General features: G+C 35.3%; 4 protein-coding genes across 4 annotated transcripts; 2 read left to right on the forward strand and 2 right to left on the reverse strand.

Annotated features, from left to right (window-relative positions):
• The first annotated feature begins 457 nt into the window (after positions 1 to 457).
• Positions 458 to 6,494, forward strand: cd79b (CD79b molecule, immunoglobulin-associated beta). Its single transcript, XM_032575104.1, has 5 exons — positions 458 to 609; positions 1,847 to 2,143; positions 2,230 to 2,348; positions 4,229 to 4,282; positions 5,623 to 6,494. Exons 1-5 carry the CDS (start codon positions 558 to 560, stop codon positions 5,710 to 5,712), a joined length of 612 nt encoding a protein of 203 aa, XP_032430995.1. The 5' UTR covers positions 458 to 557; the 3' UTR covers positions 5,713 to 6,494.
• On the reverse strand, positions 6,267 to 8,916 carry LOC116727594 (interferon a3-like). The gene is made up of 5 exons (XM_032575107.1): positions 8,487 to 8,916; positions 8,322 to 8,405; positions 8,086 to 8,235; positions 6,872 to 6,949; positions 6,267 to 6,774 (listed from the first exon to the last, which is right to left on the reverse strand). Exons 1-5 carry the CDS (start codon positions 8,616 to 8,618, stop codon positions 6,676 to 6,678), a joined length of 543 nt encoding a protein of 180 aa, XP_032430998.1. The 5' UTR covers positions 8,619 to 8,916; the 3' UTR covers positions 6,267 to 6,675.
• Positions 8,917 to 11,120: 2,204 nt separating this feature from the next.
• On the reverse strand, positions 11,121 to 12,159 carry ifnphi4 (interferon phi 4). Its single transcript, XM_032575105.1, has 5 exons — positions 12,028 to 12,159; positions 11,851 to 11,937; positions 11,603 to 11,752; positions 11,399 to 11,485; positions 11,121 to 11,317 (listed from the first exon to the last, which is right to left on the reverse strand). Exons 1-5 carry the CDS (start codon positions 12,157 to 12,159, stop codon positions 11,219 to 11,221), a joined length of 555 nt encoding a protein of 184 aa, XP_032430996.1. The 3' UTR covers positions 11,121 to 11,218.
• A 2,125-nt stretch (positions 12,160 to 14,284) lies between these two features.
• Positions 14,285 to 15,409, forward strand: LOC116727478 (interferon a3). Its single transcript, XM_032574934.1, has 5 exons — positions 14,285 to 14,448; positions 14,539 to 14,625; positions 14,724 to 14,873; positions 14,986 to 15,072; positions 15,156 to 15,409. The coding sequence occupies exons 1-5, from the start codon at positions 14,317 to 14,319 to the stop codon at positions 15,252 to 15,254; spliced, it is 555 nt and encodes a 184-aa protein (XP_032430825.1). The 5' UTR covers positions 14,285 to 14,316; the 3' UTR covers positions 15,255 to 15,409.
• Positions 15,410 to 16,402: the final 993 nt, after the last annotated feature.

Below are 16,402 nucleotides of genomic sequence, written 5' to 3' on the forward strand. Positions count from 1 at the left end.
AATGATCCAAGGCACGCCAGCATGTCCAGCTCCAAATGGCTAAAATAAATTATCATTCAGACCGTGAAGTAAAATAGTCAGAGGCCAAAGTTGATTGCGATTAAGCTGCTGTGACCTTAAACAGGCCACTCATGCTTGAAAGCCTTCCAGTGTGGCTGATTAAAAATAATTCTGCAAAGAAGAGTGGCTGAAAATCCCTCCACAGTGGTGTAAATGACTAATCGCTAGTTAAAACAACTTAAAGTTAAGTTGCTATCTACACCAAAAGGCTCAAAAACATATATTATTTTCTTTAGATTTCCCAGATTCAAAGGCTATAATAATTTGCTTTGAGTTTTAAAGGAACTTATATTTTTTCAGGCTGTAGTATTGAAAGTGCATTGTTCAAAGTTATTTTGGTTTGTTGCTCTCCTTCCTTCATTTGCATGAGGCTGAAGCTTGTCAGACTGACTCCACACCCACTGTAGTAACAGCTTAATTCTTTCTCAGACTACAGAGAGACTTCCACTCACTCGCCGTGTCAACTGTTAAGTCAGTTCTTCCTTTTGCATGTCATCATGCGTTGGACTCTAGCTGGATGCTTTGGATTTGTGTTGATAAGTATATCAGGTAATTATAAACTTTTGTCACATGGTTCATTTCACTTGTTAGCAAACTCGGAAAAAAAACATGTAGGACCTGTAATTTTCTGCAGCACCTGTAATCAATGTTAGCAAATTTAATCTTGTTCCGGTAATAGCTGTGTGTTTTTATAGCTACAATATAAAACACATTTTTTTAACTAATTATAGTTAAAAATCTAACTATAATTAGTTTTTTAGGTCTGTTTAACCACAGCTACCAGGCACACAGGAATTTTGCATGTTATTTTTACCTTTACTTCCTGGCCATCTGGAGGGGAAAAGAGGAAGTTCTTGTCTGAGACAAAGAATGTTATGTTATTGTCATGTTGATGAGCTTCTTTACAATTATTTTACAGTAACTGAAGAACTTTGTTAAAAGCATTTTTTATCCGTTAAGGGAAACTATGAACTCATTTTGTTCTCTCTACAAACTCTGTTGTGTTTATTGTCACTTAATTTGTTGGTTGTTTTTCTCAGCTTTGATTCACTCTGTAAATAAAATACAGGATAAAACTGACATCATTTTCTTTGAACCATTAGACATCGTGCATATCTGTGTCAAGTTGCCATTCAAAAAATTCAAATAAAAGAAAGTCCTCATGCTTTATAACCCATTAAACTACTAATCATTTATGAAGTCAAATCATTTTATTCAGAAATGTTTGTATTTTGCTTTTGCTAATCGATTTTAACATTTTGGCAAAATGGACTTCAGCAACATTTTTGTTTGTTTAATTGTTTCATAAAATGCATAATTTTAATAATAAGCATTGAACATTGATGTTGCTTACAAGTTTTGCTGCTATAGTAAACTGCTGAATATTTGATTGAACATTGGTAAAATATTTAGTTTTAAAATATCAGAAATGTTAATAATCTTTTACAATAAAACATGGATACATATGGGATTAATTTGTTATTTTTTGCTTATATACATTGATTGAAAAAATGACCCCCAATACTTGGATAGAGGATTCATGTGGATTTTATCAACAGAATTAATCAAATAATTTTGAATGTTGGACTTTACATTTCATAGCGCTTACCCTAGGATTACTTCAGACCATAACTAGTCCTAAGAATTAGATATCCAAATACAAAATTTGCCCAAGTAAATCATTTTCTTGTGCCCAAGTAAACTGTATTATTATCTCTTGAGGCTAAGTGGAATGGCGAACTCTATCTTTTTCAATTTCATGTAACTTTTTCTGTTGTCTGCTCAGTCGCCCTGAAGATCAGCCAGAAACCCAGGTTCTACGGATTAAGACCTCATAAGGAAGTGCCTATTTACTGCCAAGTCTCACATCAACATCTGAAAGGCACAGTGGAGTGGTACAAAGCTGACAAATATGGCGCAGACAAGAATAAGATTGTGCATAATGAAAGGATTCGGTTTGAAAGTCAACTTATGATCCAAAACGCTTTCCTTTACTTCATGGAGCTCAAAGTAGAGGACAGAGGAGTGTATTACTGCTCAGTAAATGACACTTTTGGCCCTGGAACTGAAGTACAAGTAGTCAGTAAGTGGACAAGACTTTGTGTGATAGATATAAATAATACACAGTCAAAACACACCTCTAACTTCTAATTTTTCACTCCATGATAGGGCCCTATGACCCTGTCAAAGCCCAGTACAGAAGCCAGATGAAGGATGGCCTTATTGTCCTGCAGGGCCTGCTATTGGGTGTTTGTATCGGTGCTTATCTGCTGCGTAGACAAAATCTGGTACGAATTGCTTTCATCACACTGTTTTTAACTCAACAAAAGCATATGCATCATAAGGAAAATTATCATTTTTTCCCCCCCAACAATCAGACATAAAGAGGATAGAAAAAGAGAAAAACTGTTTTTAATTAGGTAGTTTCATATAACCATCATCTGGTGTTCTAACACATCACAGATTGAAATCTAGTGACTTTGGAGGGCACTGGCGTAGAGGGAACTCTTTATTATGACAGGAATCTAGCTAGAGATGATCTGAGTTTTGTGGCATTATGTATTATCCTGCTGGCAGTAGCTATAAGAAGATCTGGTCATAAAGGGATAGACGTATTTAGCAACAACACTCAGGTACTTCTCCCTACCTAGATTAATACAAATTAGATTGATACAATTAGGGGTACTATTTAATCTAATGTCAGGGTCACTCGATGGGGTTGTTGTGGTCAATATAAATTGATGTGCAGGTTAACCAAGCAAATGCTGGGATTCAAATCTCTCTGAATACGTCCACCAATTAATCCAGTGGTTCCCAAAGTGTGGGGCACGCCCCCTAGAGGGGGCGCAGTGCCATTGCAGGGGGGGCGCAGGAAGCGGTATGAATGTCAAACTATTACTTTGACAAGTCGCAGTAATAGTTTAAATAATTTTACAGTAGCACAAAATCTACTGAAATAGTTTTAGCACACTCTTCTAATTTTACTTTATTTGCTTACTGGCGCATTTAAATATTTATGGTTTCATTTCCAAATTTATTTAAACTCTAACATAGATGAACAAATATGTATTGATCTAAAAATTGTTTAATAAATATATATAGTAAATGTGACTCATTTATATACACACTGCTGTGTATTTATGCATATTTTATCGGCTTATAACTTAGATGGATATTACTGAAATTTCATCATGTGATAGAGCACACAAAGTAGCACCAGACTGTGAAAGAAAAATAAAAGCCTCAGGGTTTACATGCATTTCTACTCAATCCGCTTCACTCTGATATCCCTAGTGGAGCTCTGTTCAGAAGTGATCCACTCTAAAACATAAAATTTTACATTAAAATATTTATGTATGCGTTCAACTACTGATGGATTCAAATCTCTCTGAATACGTCCACCAATTAATCCAGTGGTTCCCAAAGTGTGGGGTGCGCCCCCTCTAGGGGGCGCAGTGCCATTGCAGGGGGGGCGCAGGAAGCGGTATGAATGAATGAAAAAAAAAAAAACAGTTACACAAAAGTGTTTCACTGTAAAAATGGTTTGTAGTGTGTTTTGTTGCAACCTGAAGTGTGAAATAAACTTCAGTGGAGTTTAAAAACTAAATATGTGTATAGGTTTATGTGTAATTGAATGATGTGTGTGCCCAGTTGATGTCTTTTTCTCTTTTTTGCGGGGGATATTTTTGTAATCCATAAGGGAGCCCAGAAAATCTTTGGGAACCACTGAATTAATGTATTAAATGCATGCACTTTCTGTTTTAATTAATTCATAATGTATTTAAATAATATGTAAAGACTTACTATTTGTTAAATTGTGGCACTTTTGATGGGCCTAGGTATGAGAGTTAAGATAACAGAGTAATTAATGTCTCTAAATATCCTAAATAAAATAAAAAGATAAAACATATGAATATCTAAGGTAGTAAGCAAATAATATAAATACACTGGTAATGTAACATAAAAATACATTTAAAAAAGTGTTGGATATATAAGCATTTGTTTATGAATTCTGGCCTGGATTGTGCTCCAGAGGTTCTCTTTTCTTCATAATAATTACACAAAGTAGAGCTTTTTTTGAAAATACATGGATGGATCTATCTATTTAAAGTAGTCATAAATGCCATGCCAAATATCTAACAGAGTTTCTTTCTTCCCTTTCATATAGGTGAAAGATAACGACAGCTTATATGAAGAGCCTGAAGCTGACCACATCTATGAGGTTTGTCTAATCTGGTTGTACATGTCCTTTGTTCATTTATTTTTAATAAAGCCATGTCACATTCAAAACTCTTCACAGATGTGTCTCTTTTACATAACAAGTACAAGTGTAATTTTGACAGCCAACAGGAAGCTCTGTCTCCCTGCATCATTAACTTTTTAACCACAACTGCTTTGTTTGTTCTTCATCCTTTGTTGGAGCTGCTGGCAGCTTCTTGTCTGGACTACGCTTTCTCTGTCGCCAGAATTGAATCACAGTAACATTAAAATGAGTATCTGTAGATTAAGAAATACACTGTAACGGGTTTTTGTTGATGCAAAAAGAAGTCAATGACAATAGTTATCCAATTAAGCATCTAATATATGTGACTTTACAGTAAAATTATAAAACATTAGGGATCTACAGACTTACTGTTGAGTAAAAATACTGTTGTAAATGGTTAAATTTAGTTACATTTATTGCACATTGCTCATTTAAATATGAACCAGTAACTGTAATACAGAAATATTCCACTAAGGCCAAGAATAATATTTTAATTTAAGATTGAGTGGTTGTTGTCTCCGGTTAATTAATATTGCTGTTGTTAATTACATTATCCTATCTATTTTTCTTAAAATGCAACATAAATCTGATGCAACATAAGCTAAAATAAAGATAAGACGTTATAACACAAAACTGCTGAGAATACATCAATTTTTCTGTGAAAGTAATTAAGTCTGTAATAATCCACATTACTTCAATACTCCTGTGAATTCTAAATAAACTCTATTATTGTTGTTACTAATGATTATTTACTTGTAAGATTTGGTCAATGTAAAGAGTATATACATTTTTTCTACTAATTTTATTCTACAATATTGCATCACATTGTATTGTATTCTGGATTTCTAGTCCAAAACTACAGACTAGTCTTAAAACGTTTTTGGTTAGCAGTATTATTTATTTATTTATTTATTATTTCTTTTGCGATGATTTGACAATGTTTAATGTTGGGGATATATACTGTACATCTGCTGAAGGGTAGGTCAGTCCCAAGTAGACTTTTTATTATCATTCTGTTACTTTCTTGGAAAAAACAAAGTGGTACTACCCACAATGACCTTTTGTAGAAAGGTCATCAAAGTTGATGCAAATATTTGTTGTTAATGTCAGCATTTTTCTTTTTCTTTTTTTTGACATCTAGCAGCTGCATTTCTTGTGTCTGAGTCATTCATGCAAATAAAAGTGTACTCAAAGATAAAGAAAAATCTTTCTTAGATATTGGTTGGCTCTTTTGAATAAACATTGGATTCAGACACATATATGCAAGTGGATTAATTTGATCTAATCCCCAATTTCAGGGCTTGGCCATTGAGGCATGTGGAGGAGGACTGTATGAAGATCTCACGGCTTACGCTCGGGCTGAAGGAGCCGAGGCCCCATGGGAGTGAAACCGACATTTCCTGCTGCCCCATTGATATGGAGTACATATTCATAATTTTCAGTTGTGCAGTGAAGAGCAGACAGACAAGCCTCCTGTCGGGTGTGAATATATCTGTGTTTTACAGAGAATGGTGCAGTTTTTGTCATATGCTTAAACAGTTTAATTCTACATTTTCCATCATTTGCCCAACAGAATAACAGCAGCTGACAGTTGTGACCCAGCAGGACAGAAATATCACTGCTAACTAAATTTAAAGGACATCAACACAATTCAAACAACAACAAAGAACCTTCATTGGTGGTAGTTGTATGAATCCATGAATTGTGTCTCAGGGTGGGTTTGTAAATGTTATGGGTTTTTTTTTTAATCGGAACAGTAGAGTCATTATCTTCAAGTTTGATCCGTCTTATCATTTTAGATTCTGGATTAGGAATGACCAAATGATTCTTTACAAAACAGTAATACAGTCTTTTAATTAATGACCTGAACACTGTAATCTCAGGTAGCATGCTTTTAGCTGATTTGTGCTTTGATAATTTTATACGTTTTAGTGTTGATTGTGAAAGAAATTGTTTGCTCTAATATCTGAAATTTCGGCAGATTTTATTTAAATTTTTTTTGGGTGCTTTATATAATTATTTGATCAACTTTGTTGTATCTCATTTTGTTACCATTTTGTCACATGATAGCAGCATAGAACTGCTCTCCATTAGGAACTCAGCGAGGCTGACTTCATGTAAAACATCTGTGTTTAAGAAAAAACAGATTTCAGGTTGCTTCATAGGGTGATTTTTATTGTTTTTAAATCAAATATTGTTTTTAAATAAAATACTGTATATATATAAAAAAAAATTGTGTCTCAGAATATATTTGATAGTCAATTCCATGTTCTTTAATACAAAAATAAGAAATAAATAGATGCATAAATAAGCAAATAAATAAACAGATCGTTGTTGGAAAAGCTGAGGTTTCAGTTAGAGATGAACAGAGAAGAAACCAAATGGTCCGCTCTGATTAGATGGAGTTTGATTTCCCTCCTGATCAACTCCCAGGCTTCAGCACTGTGGCCCTGTGGAATAAGTAATACATCAAAACTGTTGATTATGTTCAAAGAAAAAAATTAATAAAACACAAGTTTAGCCACCTAATTAGAAAGGGAGACTCACCATCTGTCCAAACACGCTGTTTGAGAGTCTCTTAAAGTATATGTGCAGCCTCCTGTTTGGCCTTTTTGGGTTCCCAGCCTAAAAGAAAAGAAAATAATAAAATTAATATTTATTCGTTAAAAGGTTTAAGATTAACCTTTCTGTTTATGTGGGGTAAACACCTCCAGTATTCATATGTATTTTACCTCATGACATTCTCAAATTTCAGTGCGTTTTTACTGGACCTTTATGTGATAGATCAACACAAAGGAGCACTAAAATGTGAAGTGAAAAGTGAAATGATATATGGTTTTTAAATGTTCCTACACATAAAGATCTGAAAGTGTGAAGTGTGTTATGCATTTATATTGAGCCTCTCTAGTCTGAAGTAAAATCCAGTGCAACCAACCGCCTTCAGAAATCCACAATTTAGCAAATAAAGTAAACCCGTGGTAACTCTGGAGGAGCAGCGGAGATCCACAGCTGAGATTGGACAATCTTTGAACAACACAACTGACACAACCTCACAGCTATGTGTTGTGTCATTGAAAAACCTGGGCTTATAAGGAGTTGTGAGAAGAAAGCCATTACTGAAAGAAGGAAGCCATAAGAAGTCTTATTTGCAATTTACCACTAGCCAAATATGGATAAATGATACTTGAGTGAGAAAACTAACAATGCACATCCTGCTCTGAATATTTGATCTATGGATGACAAAATTAGAATATGCTTGCTAAATGTGGTGTTTTTATTAACTGTAATTGTAAGAAATCATAATTAACAGAAATAAATGCTTGTAAAAGGCAGCTTGTGTGAAAGTAAGCCATATAAACTGTTTTATTTTGTGAATGGAGTTAGTGAAATAAATCAATTTTTCAGTAATGTCCTAATTTTTCAAATAAGGCATAGCAAGATGTGAAACTTGTTTGCAGTGACCCTCTATCTAATTTGACTGAGTTAAAGTTGTCTTATAAAAAGTAATTGGAATAGATCTCAGTCTATGGATCTGCAAACATTGTCGTCACAGAACCCCATCAAAACTTGTTGGCTAATTTGTCATTTTGTAACCTTTTCCTTCAACGAGACAATTAGGTGCTATTTTGTTTTTGTCTATCTTGTAAACCACATTATTGTACAATCAGGTATGTGGTTATATCGTGACAAAACTTTAGTCGAAAACGGGTGTGAATGCTGCTGCAAGATAAATCAGAGGTTTACAAATGAATTGTACTTACACAGAGCTGTAGTTCATCAGCCTGTTTGTTGACAACATTGAGAAAGTGCTCCATTGTCACCTCCTGCCATGATGAAGAGCTGTCATCTTCCTCAAACAGGGCAGAAACCTCCTTCAGAACCTGGACAGTGAAGGCAAGTTTAGCCTCCGCCTGGAACAAGGAGGAGACCATTCACAGGTTGTTACATGCAAATAATCAAAAATAAATATTAATTTTTGATTTTGGAGATGCCTTACAGATGCTCCTGAAGCCTGGTGGTAGAGAGGATAAGGGAATGCCGCAATGTTCACCTCAGGGTCCTGATTTACGTAATGGTAAGCCTGCATCGTATAAAGACATATCAGGAAATTCTCTGAACTTATCAAATATTAAATATAAAAAAGTTGAATCTGGTCTCTTACCATCATATCCAGCAGAGTTAATGAGTTCGTGCTGTACTGTCTGAATTTATGCTCCATCCACCTGCAGCTCAGCGGAGAGCATGCGCAGAACAGACAGAGAAAAATACAGGCGAAGAAAATTCTGCTCAGCATCTTGATTTTTATTTTTATTTATTTATTTATCTATTTATTTTTATGTAAAGACAAATTTCCTTTCAATATGAATGAATTCCAGATGTCTCCGGCTGTTCTGGTGGATCTGACCTGCAGCGGCCCCTTTAAATTGGGCGCACAGATTTCATTTTCGAAATACGTGCAGCTTAACTCGGAACGTCAATTTCTCACCTCAGCAGTAAAACATTTCGCATTCAATTAGCAAAATTAATCATCAAATTAATTGATGATTAATTTGAATATTTATAGGCTAGAAGAAACTACAGCACGCACTCAAAAAGGCTTGGAGTCCAAATTATGACATCATGAAAAATAAATAAATAAATAGCTTCATAAATAAATGTTTTATTTACTTTTTTCACTTATAAGTATAGAAAATATTACGATTAATATTTTTAAGCAATGTCTTATTTCATGTTATATGTGGAACTGCCAACCTGAGTAAACATAACATGTCAATAAAATGTTTTGTGAAAGGAAAAACAAAAAAATGCTTTTTTTTTTTAAAGTTAGAAAAACTGGTGTGGCTCATAAGCAACAAGGTGTGTTTATAATCCCATAGGTGCCATAACCGGGAAGTTCCTGCTGAGAAATGAAAGCTTTTGCGGCCTGTGACGCGCGTCGACGCACCTTCCTTGGAATCGTTCAGCGATATTTCGCGTTGTCCCATCTGAAACCCGCTGTGTGAAAACAAAAAACTATAATTCTTTCCGACGAATAGTTCACCACTCAACCTTTCATGATCAGATTAAAGAACATATTACTTACATTTGAATTCCAGATTTGGCGAACTACATTTGTTTCTGGTTAGTTAAAATGAAGTCATCAGACTCTATATAAGTTTTTTTTTTTTTTTTTTTAGAATAAATATAATATGTTTATTGATATTAACCCAAATTACACAACATTGTCGTACTCGGCGCATTAATTTCAACGTCATTCATTCAATTTATGAACAACTTTTTGTTTGTTTTACTTTTATTGCCGTGTGTGCGAAGTGTGAAAATGTAAATTAAAGATGATTTAAAAACACATTTTACAGTAGAAATGCAAATATAAGAGAGCATATTTTTAAAGAAACCAATCTAGCATTTTAAGTGGGCTTCAAATAAAAAAAATACATTTGTTCATGCGCCCTCTGGTGATGAAAAACAGTAATTGGATTGATTCGACACCGCATCCAGACTAACAAAGTTTGAAATTTGAAACAATCACATTAAAAATGAGCCAAATTTTAAGTTGTGTCAAGCTGCTGTGAAAACAGAGCAAAGACTTAATACTTGAAAGTCAGGCACCAGTATTTTTTCACAACATAGTTTAAAATTAATAAACGGATTTTGATCAATGAAAAATTTTAAACAAAATAAAATTCTTAATCTATTCCTAATAATTTGCATTAACAAATTTCTGGATGCAGTTGTAACTTGCTTAAGCTGTAAAAGATTATATAGTATATTTGAAAAACTATATTTCCTGATCAACTCTAAAGCAAACAGATAAACACTACTAAAAGTGTATTTTTACCAATTACTTATTTGGTAAAAAGTATTTTTTAGCTTATCTTGGAACCACATATATATACTTCTTTGTTTTTTGATTCTCAACCCATTTGGATTGAGAAACAAATCCAAATGGGTTGGATTCATCATGATTCTTATAGGGACACGGACATTTAATCATTTTGGTAGAACAGGAAATGAGTTCAAGCTTTATGACTAATTTAGCGTATCTGCTTATTTTAAAAAACAACTTGTCTCAAAAAGTGAATTAGGCTGAAAGATCTCAAAAAGCCACACATTATGCACAAATGGAGAGATTATGGAACAGCGGTGGAACTTCCCAGGAGTCACCTTTACCAAAATCTCTCCAAGGGCAGATCAACAACTTATCCAGGAGACTTTAAAAGAACCCATAGTGACATCTAAAGCACTACAGTCTGCATATGATTCAACAAGAAGACTGGGCAAAAAGGGCATCCAAGGGACAGTTGCAATGGCAAAAACCACTGTTGATCAAAAAGAACACAAGGGCCCATAGACTTTTGATGAAAATATCCGTGGACTCTTGAGGCAAAAGTGGAACTTCATATTGACATTCAAACATTGTGGTTTGCTGCTTCAGGACTTGAATGAGTTGCTGAAAGTGGGAATCATAAATTCATCTAGAAAATCCTGACGCCATCACTTCAACCTCAAGCGAACCCCAGGTATGACAATAATCCTCAGCACACCAGAAATTCCACCTCTGAATCAGTCAAAAATAAACAAATTCAGCTTTTGGAGTGACTTAGTCAGTTGCATTCAAATGTTCTTTTATTAAATATTCTAGTTGCACATTTCTTTGCAATTTTGTTTTAATTTTGGGGGGAACTGAAAGGCTTCTTCCATACTACTGAAGTAAAATGATAGAATAAAACTCAGTCATTTTCATAGTTTTATTTTTTTAAATCATCTTTATTTCCACAAAAAGAAACAGAAGGAAATACTAGTTTGGGTAACAGCAGAAGCACTAAAATTAGGAATATATAGGTAAATAAATACTTAAATAATAAATTAAAGGTTCAGCCATGTTCATGAGTTTTAGTTGGAGGGGAGCAGAGAGGAAACCAGGTGGTCTGCTTTCATTAGACAGTCTTTGACTTCCCTCCTGATCAGCTCCCAGGCATCAGCACTGTGGCCCTGAAGACACAACAATGTTATTATTACATTATGCAGTTTTGAAACACGACATGCATAGTAGCAGACAGAAAGTAAACTGACCATTTTCGCCAGGATTTCATTGGATAATCTCTTGAAATACAGGTGCAGCTTGGTGTTCCTCTTCTTCATGTGGCTATGGCCTTTAATCTGAAATAATTAGAGAGAAAAGTCAGGTTTATAGATTATGTTTTGTACATTTGTTGTGAGATGTGTTTATATTAAACTGCTATGAAATGTATCCAATCTGAATGGAGGTGAACTTACACAGGAGTGAAGTTCATCAGCCTGTTTGTTGACAACATTGAGAAAGTTCTCCACTGTGACCTCCTGCCATGATGAAGAGCTTTGATCTTCCTCAAACAGGACAGAAACCTCCTGCAGGATGTGGACTGCGAAGGAAAGTTTACCTTCAGCCTGGAACAAGAGGAAGAATAGGAAAACTATGAAATGACTGATTAATCATTGCTGGCTCATCTACAATAGATCATAAGCAGCAGCTGTAGAGGACTTACTGATGCTTTGGATGCCTGGCTGTACAGATGATCAGGGAAGGCCACAGTGTTCTCTTCATCCTCAGTGCTGTTAGTAATGTTATTCGCCTGCAGCACAAACAGACGCACACGTCAGACCTTAAATACATTTTTACATATTATATGAACTTCAAAAAGTCTTCAAATCTGGTCTCTTACCATCATATCCAGCAGATCCAAAGAGTTTCCGCTGTACTGTCTGAATTTATGCTCCATCCACCTGCAGCTCAGCGCGGAGCCTGAGCAGAACAGACCGAGAAACACACAAGCGAAGAAAATCCTGTTCAGCATCTTCTTTTTGTCCTTTAACTAAACAATAAAACTTCTTTGTATATGAACTCTGATGTCTCCTGGTGTTGTTGTGTGGACGCAGAGCCGCAGCGGAGCATTTAAGCCCGAGCGAAGAATTTCATTTTCCTAATGTTTCATCAAACCGTCATCCTGCGGTTTTCAGGTCAATTTGGCCGATTTCAGGTTTGAAGAATGTAAATAATAATAATAATAATAATAATAATAATAATAATAATAATAATAATAAGAAGAAGAAGAAGAAGAAGAAGAAGAAGAAGAAGAATAGTAGTAGTAGTAGTAGTAGTTACCATTATTATTATTATTGAATGAAATATTTTTAATTTTTCTCGACCGCGCTTTCAGACGCACATAGAGGAAATTAGAATAAATAGTCACAGCATGTACATATATTCTACAATAGACAGGGGGAAGTACTAATTGAATAATGAACAAACGAAGTCTTTAGTTTTTTGATCCTACAAAGTCGTGTGCCCTATAGCATGCTTTTGTTGAATGATATCTGTTGGGTAAAGTCTATTATTTGTTTTCTTGGTTAATGTTAGCAGATTTAACCTTTTGGCTATACTAAGGAGCTTATGCTAAATAATGGTATTAGTGCGAGATGGACAAGTTTAAATTTAATTATGAATAATTGTGAATAACACGCCCGCAGCCGCGTGTTCCAGCTAAAACAAAGATGAAATATCATAGTGAGCGTCAGAGCCGCTTTCAGTTTCTCTCCAACTTTCCCTGTTTCGCTGCTGTCAGTTCATTCACATTGATGAAGTGATGCAATTCAAACAACTCCGAGACACCTTCCAGGTGTGTTGTCATTCATTTCGAAATCAGTTATCTAACTCAAGTCAAGTTTATTTGCACAGCACATTTCAGCAACAAGGCAGTTCAAAGTGCGTTACATCATAAAAACATAACGCAGCAACAAATTAGGCAACAAGCAATATACAGTACGTCACATTTTCTCAAATGTCATCATCAAAATCATCAAGCAAATACAAATCTAATATGTTGACCAACATTCCAATAATCAAAGGCAGCTCTAATCATGGGTTTTCAGCCTTGATTTAAACTAATTCAGTTCATGTTTGCTTTTCTTTTTTCAAGTTGCTTTTTATATTGACAGCACGTTATATTTTATTTTTATTTTTATTTTGTCTACAATTGCTACTCAGTGGTGGTTGTTGTGTGTCTTGTCTCTATGCTGTAACTGCGAAATAATTTCCCTGCTGGGATGAATAAAGTAATTCTATTCTATTCTATGTTTGAAATGGACATTTATCGTGTTTTCACACATTTACTTATCTAACTTCATTTTCTCCAGCGTGCCCATTCTGGTGAGGTAGATAAAGATTTCTTTTAGATGTAAAAAAAGAAGACTCAACAACAAAGAAAACAAAGCAACTATTTTTAAAATATTTCCACTGGAAAAAAAAAAAACGTTACTGACATAATCAAAGAAAGTTCAGACATTTTTACTGCGTGTGCTAATGAGGTGGTAAGGAATTGACACAGTACGAAATGTCCTGCAGCACCTGAACAAAATACGGGTTCGAAACGAACTAAACGTACCAGCTCGTTACTTCCCACCGCTGTCAATTTTGTTTCTCTGTTTCTTACCTGACCCCGAGTTTGGATCAGCTAACTTTTATCTTAGGAAACTTCATTCCGTACCTTAGAAATTAGTATCTAAATAGTTTTTTCTAGTGGATATTGAGTAAATTCAAGAACAAAGTTTGGTTTATTATCAGGCTAATTGACGTATAAACGTGCCTCATCCCATGATGACCCATGAGGATAAATGTATTTCAATTAAAGTCACCACGTTCATCTTGTTTTGAAACGTTCACTGCAGCTTTTGTGGCCTCAACTATTTCAGACCACGGCCTATTTTCATGATTATTTCACTCGTTCACACGGATTTACACCATACAGGCTCACGAGCCAAACAATGGTTCGTTTTCTACCTGAATGAAAGCCGCTCTCTCCTCCGCTGGCTTTTCCCAAGGTGTGTCTGGAAAGCGAAATGCAGGCTCGGGCTTAAATGCTCCGCTGCGGCTCTGCTTCCACACAACAACACCAGGAGACATCGGAGTTCGTGTACAAAGAAGTTTTATTGTTTAGTTAAAGGACAAAGTCAAGATGCTGAACAGGATTTTCTTCGCTTGTGTGTTTCTCGGTCTGTTCTGCTCAGGCTCCGCGCTGAGCTGCAGGTGGATGGAGCATAAATTCAGACAGTACAGCGGAAACTCTTTGAATCTGCTGGATATGATGGTAAGAGACCAGATTTGAAGACTTTTTGAAGTTCATCTAATATGTAAAAATTTATTTAAGGTCTGACGTATGCGTCTGTTTGTGCTGCAGGCGAATAACATTACTAACAGCACTGAGGATGAAGAGAACACTGTGGCCTTCCCTGATCATCTGTACAGCCAGGCATCCAAAGCATCAGTAAGTCCTCTACAGCTGCTGCTTATGATCTATTGTGGATGAGCCAGCAATGATTAATCAGTCATTTCATAGTTTTCCTATTCTTCCTCTTGTTCCAGGCTGAAGGTAAACTTTCCTTCGCAGTCCACATCCTGCAGGAGGTTTCTGTCCTGTTTGAGGAAGATCAAAGCTCTTCATCATGGCAGGAGGTCACAGTGGAGAACTTTCTCAATGTTGTCAACAAACAGGCTGATGAACTTCACTCCTGTGTAAGTTCACCTCCATTCAGATTGGATACGTTTCATAGCAGTTTAATATAAACACATCTCACAACAAATGTACAAAACATATAAACCTGACTTTTCTCTCTAATTGTTTCAGATTAAAGGCCATAGCCACATGAAGAAGAGGAACACCAAGCTGCACCTGTATTTCAAGAGATTATCCAATGAAATCCTGGCGAAAATGGTCAGTTTACATTCTTTGTCTGCTACTATGCATGTCGTGTTTCAAAACTGCATAATGTAATAATAACATTGTTGTGTCTTCAGGGCCACAGTGCTGACGCCTGGGAGCTGATCAGGAGGGAAGTCAAAGACTGTCTAATTAAAGCAGACCACCTGGTTTCCTCTCTGCTCCCCTCCAACTAAAACTCATGAACATGGGTTGAGATATCACATAAATTATTTATTTATTTATTTATTTTATTTCAAAATTATCCAGTGTTTTATGACTGTGAAGACACTGATATTTATCATTATTTGTGCAGTTTCTTTATTTTTATTTTATTTCTCCCATCTTTTGATTACTTTGTATTATTACCTTTCATAATAACTTTTATTTATTTATTTATTTATTTATTTATTTATTTATTTATTTATTTATTTATTTATTTATTTATTATCTATGTTGGCATTTTATGTATTTCCATTTGTTTTCAAATCATTGTAAAGCAATTAAAATAATCATAATACACTGTTAAAAACATATTTTAAAAAATAAAATGATCTCATAGTCAAGGAAATGTGTCCTCAGTCCTCATTTACCATGAAACTTTTTCGGAATGTGCAGTGACTTTCAAACTCAGTTCTTACACATCTTGTCACATTTTTTGTTTTACAACGCCAAACTTAAAAGCATTATGTTAGGATTTCTTTTAGACAAACTATTACGTTGTGAAGCCAGCACCACCTGCACTCTGGGGGAGATTTTTGGAGACATCTTGGAACTATTTTCATCCAACGTTCTGGAAAATCTCCACAAGCAAAAATTCACTATTGAGTCCTTTGTGGCTGCCGTGGGCAACAAAGTTCCCGAAACCTTCACTGAAATAATGGACGTCGACGGAGACTACCGTACCGAGCACACCGAGAATTTAAACCAGCTCATTGTGAAATATCTGTTGGATAGAATTTATCAGAGCTTGGACTCGGATGATCCTCCAAGAAATCATGTCAACCAGTCACCTTGTAAATCCATAATAATCAGGTATATGGTTGAGGAAACAAACTTGATCATAAAGGACCTCATGGTTGGATTGCGTGCATCCAATGAGGAATCCAAAAAAGTAGCCGTCGACAACCCAGTTCAGTCTAAAGAGCTTGCAGATGGTGAAAAAGAGATGCAGAACAAAACTGCTGAGCCGAAATTGAAGCTCAAAGGTCTGACAGGGACGATCAAGAGGTTTTTGCAAGCATTCTTCTAAGGTTGCTCCAGTGAACAGTAAAGAGAAGCCAAAGCTGAGCGTCCAGGTTGAAGATGGGAAAAATCTGCAGGAGAAGGTTCTACTGGCATTACA

The sequence above is a fragment of the Xiphophorus hellerii genome, chromosome 10, assembly GCF_003331165.1.
Source record: "Xiphophorus hellerii strain 12219 chromosome 10, Xiphophorus_hellerii-4.1, whole genome shotgun sequence".
NCBI lineage: Eukaryota > Metazoa > Chordata > Actinopteri > Cyprinodontiformes > Poeciliidae > Xiphophorus > Xiphophorus hellerii.

Excerpts from the sequence above, each read along its gene's own strand:
- cd79b (XM_032575104.1), top strand. The coding sequence starts at position 558 with ATGCGTTGGACTCTAGCTGGATGCTTTGGATTTGTGTTGATAAGTATA. Across the intron at positions 2,349-4,228 it reads TGCTGCGTAGACAAAATCTG|GTGAAAGATAACGACAGCTT; the intron begins GTACGAATTGCT and ends CCTTTCATATAG. Across the intron at positions 4,283-5,622 it reads AAGCTGACCACATCTATGAG|GGCTTGGCCATTGAGGCATG; the intron begins GTTTGTCTAATC and ends CCCCAATTTCAG.
- LOC116727594 (XM_032575107.1), bottom strand. The coding sequence starts at position 8,618 with ATGCTGAGCAGAATTTTCTTCGCCTGTATTTTTCTCTGTCTGTTCTGC. Across the intron at positions 8,236-8,321 it reads ACCAGGCTTCAGGAGCATCT|GCGGAGGCTAAACTTGCCTT; the intron begins GTAAGGCATCTC and ends TCCTTGTTCCAG. Across the intron at positions 6,950-8,085 it reads CTGATGAACTACAGCTCTGT|GCTGGGAACCCAAAAAGGCC; the intron begins GTAAGTACAATT and ends CTTTTCTTTTAG.
- ifnphi4 (XM_032575105.1), bottom strand. The coding sequence starts at position 12,159 with ATGCTGAACAGGATTTTCTTCGCTTGTGTGTTTCTCGGTCTGTTCTGC. Across the intron at positions 11,753-11,850 it reads GCCAGGCATCCAAAGCATCA|GCTGAAGGTAAACTTTCCTT; the intron begins GTAAGTCCTCTA and ends CTCTTGTTCCAG. Across the intron at positions 11,486-11,602 it reads CTGATGAACTTCACTCCTGT|ATTAAAGGCCATAGCCACAT; the intron begins GTAAGTTCACCT and ends TAATTATTTCAG.
- LOC116727478 (XM_032574934.1), top strand. The coding sequence starts at position 14,317 with ATGCTGAACAGGATTTTCTTCGCTTGTGTGTTTCTCGGTCTGTTCTGC. Across the intron at positions 14,626-14,723 it reads GCCAGGCATCCAAAGCATCA|GCTGAAGGTAAACTTTCCTT; the intron begins GTAAGTCCTCTA and ends CTCTTGTTCCAG. Across the intron at positions 15,073-15,155 it reads ATGAAATCCTGGCGAAAATG|GGCCACAGTGCTGACGCCTG; the intron begins GTCAGTTTACAT and ends TTGTGTCTTCAG.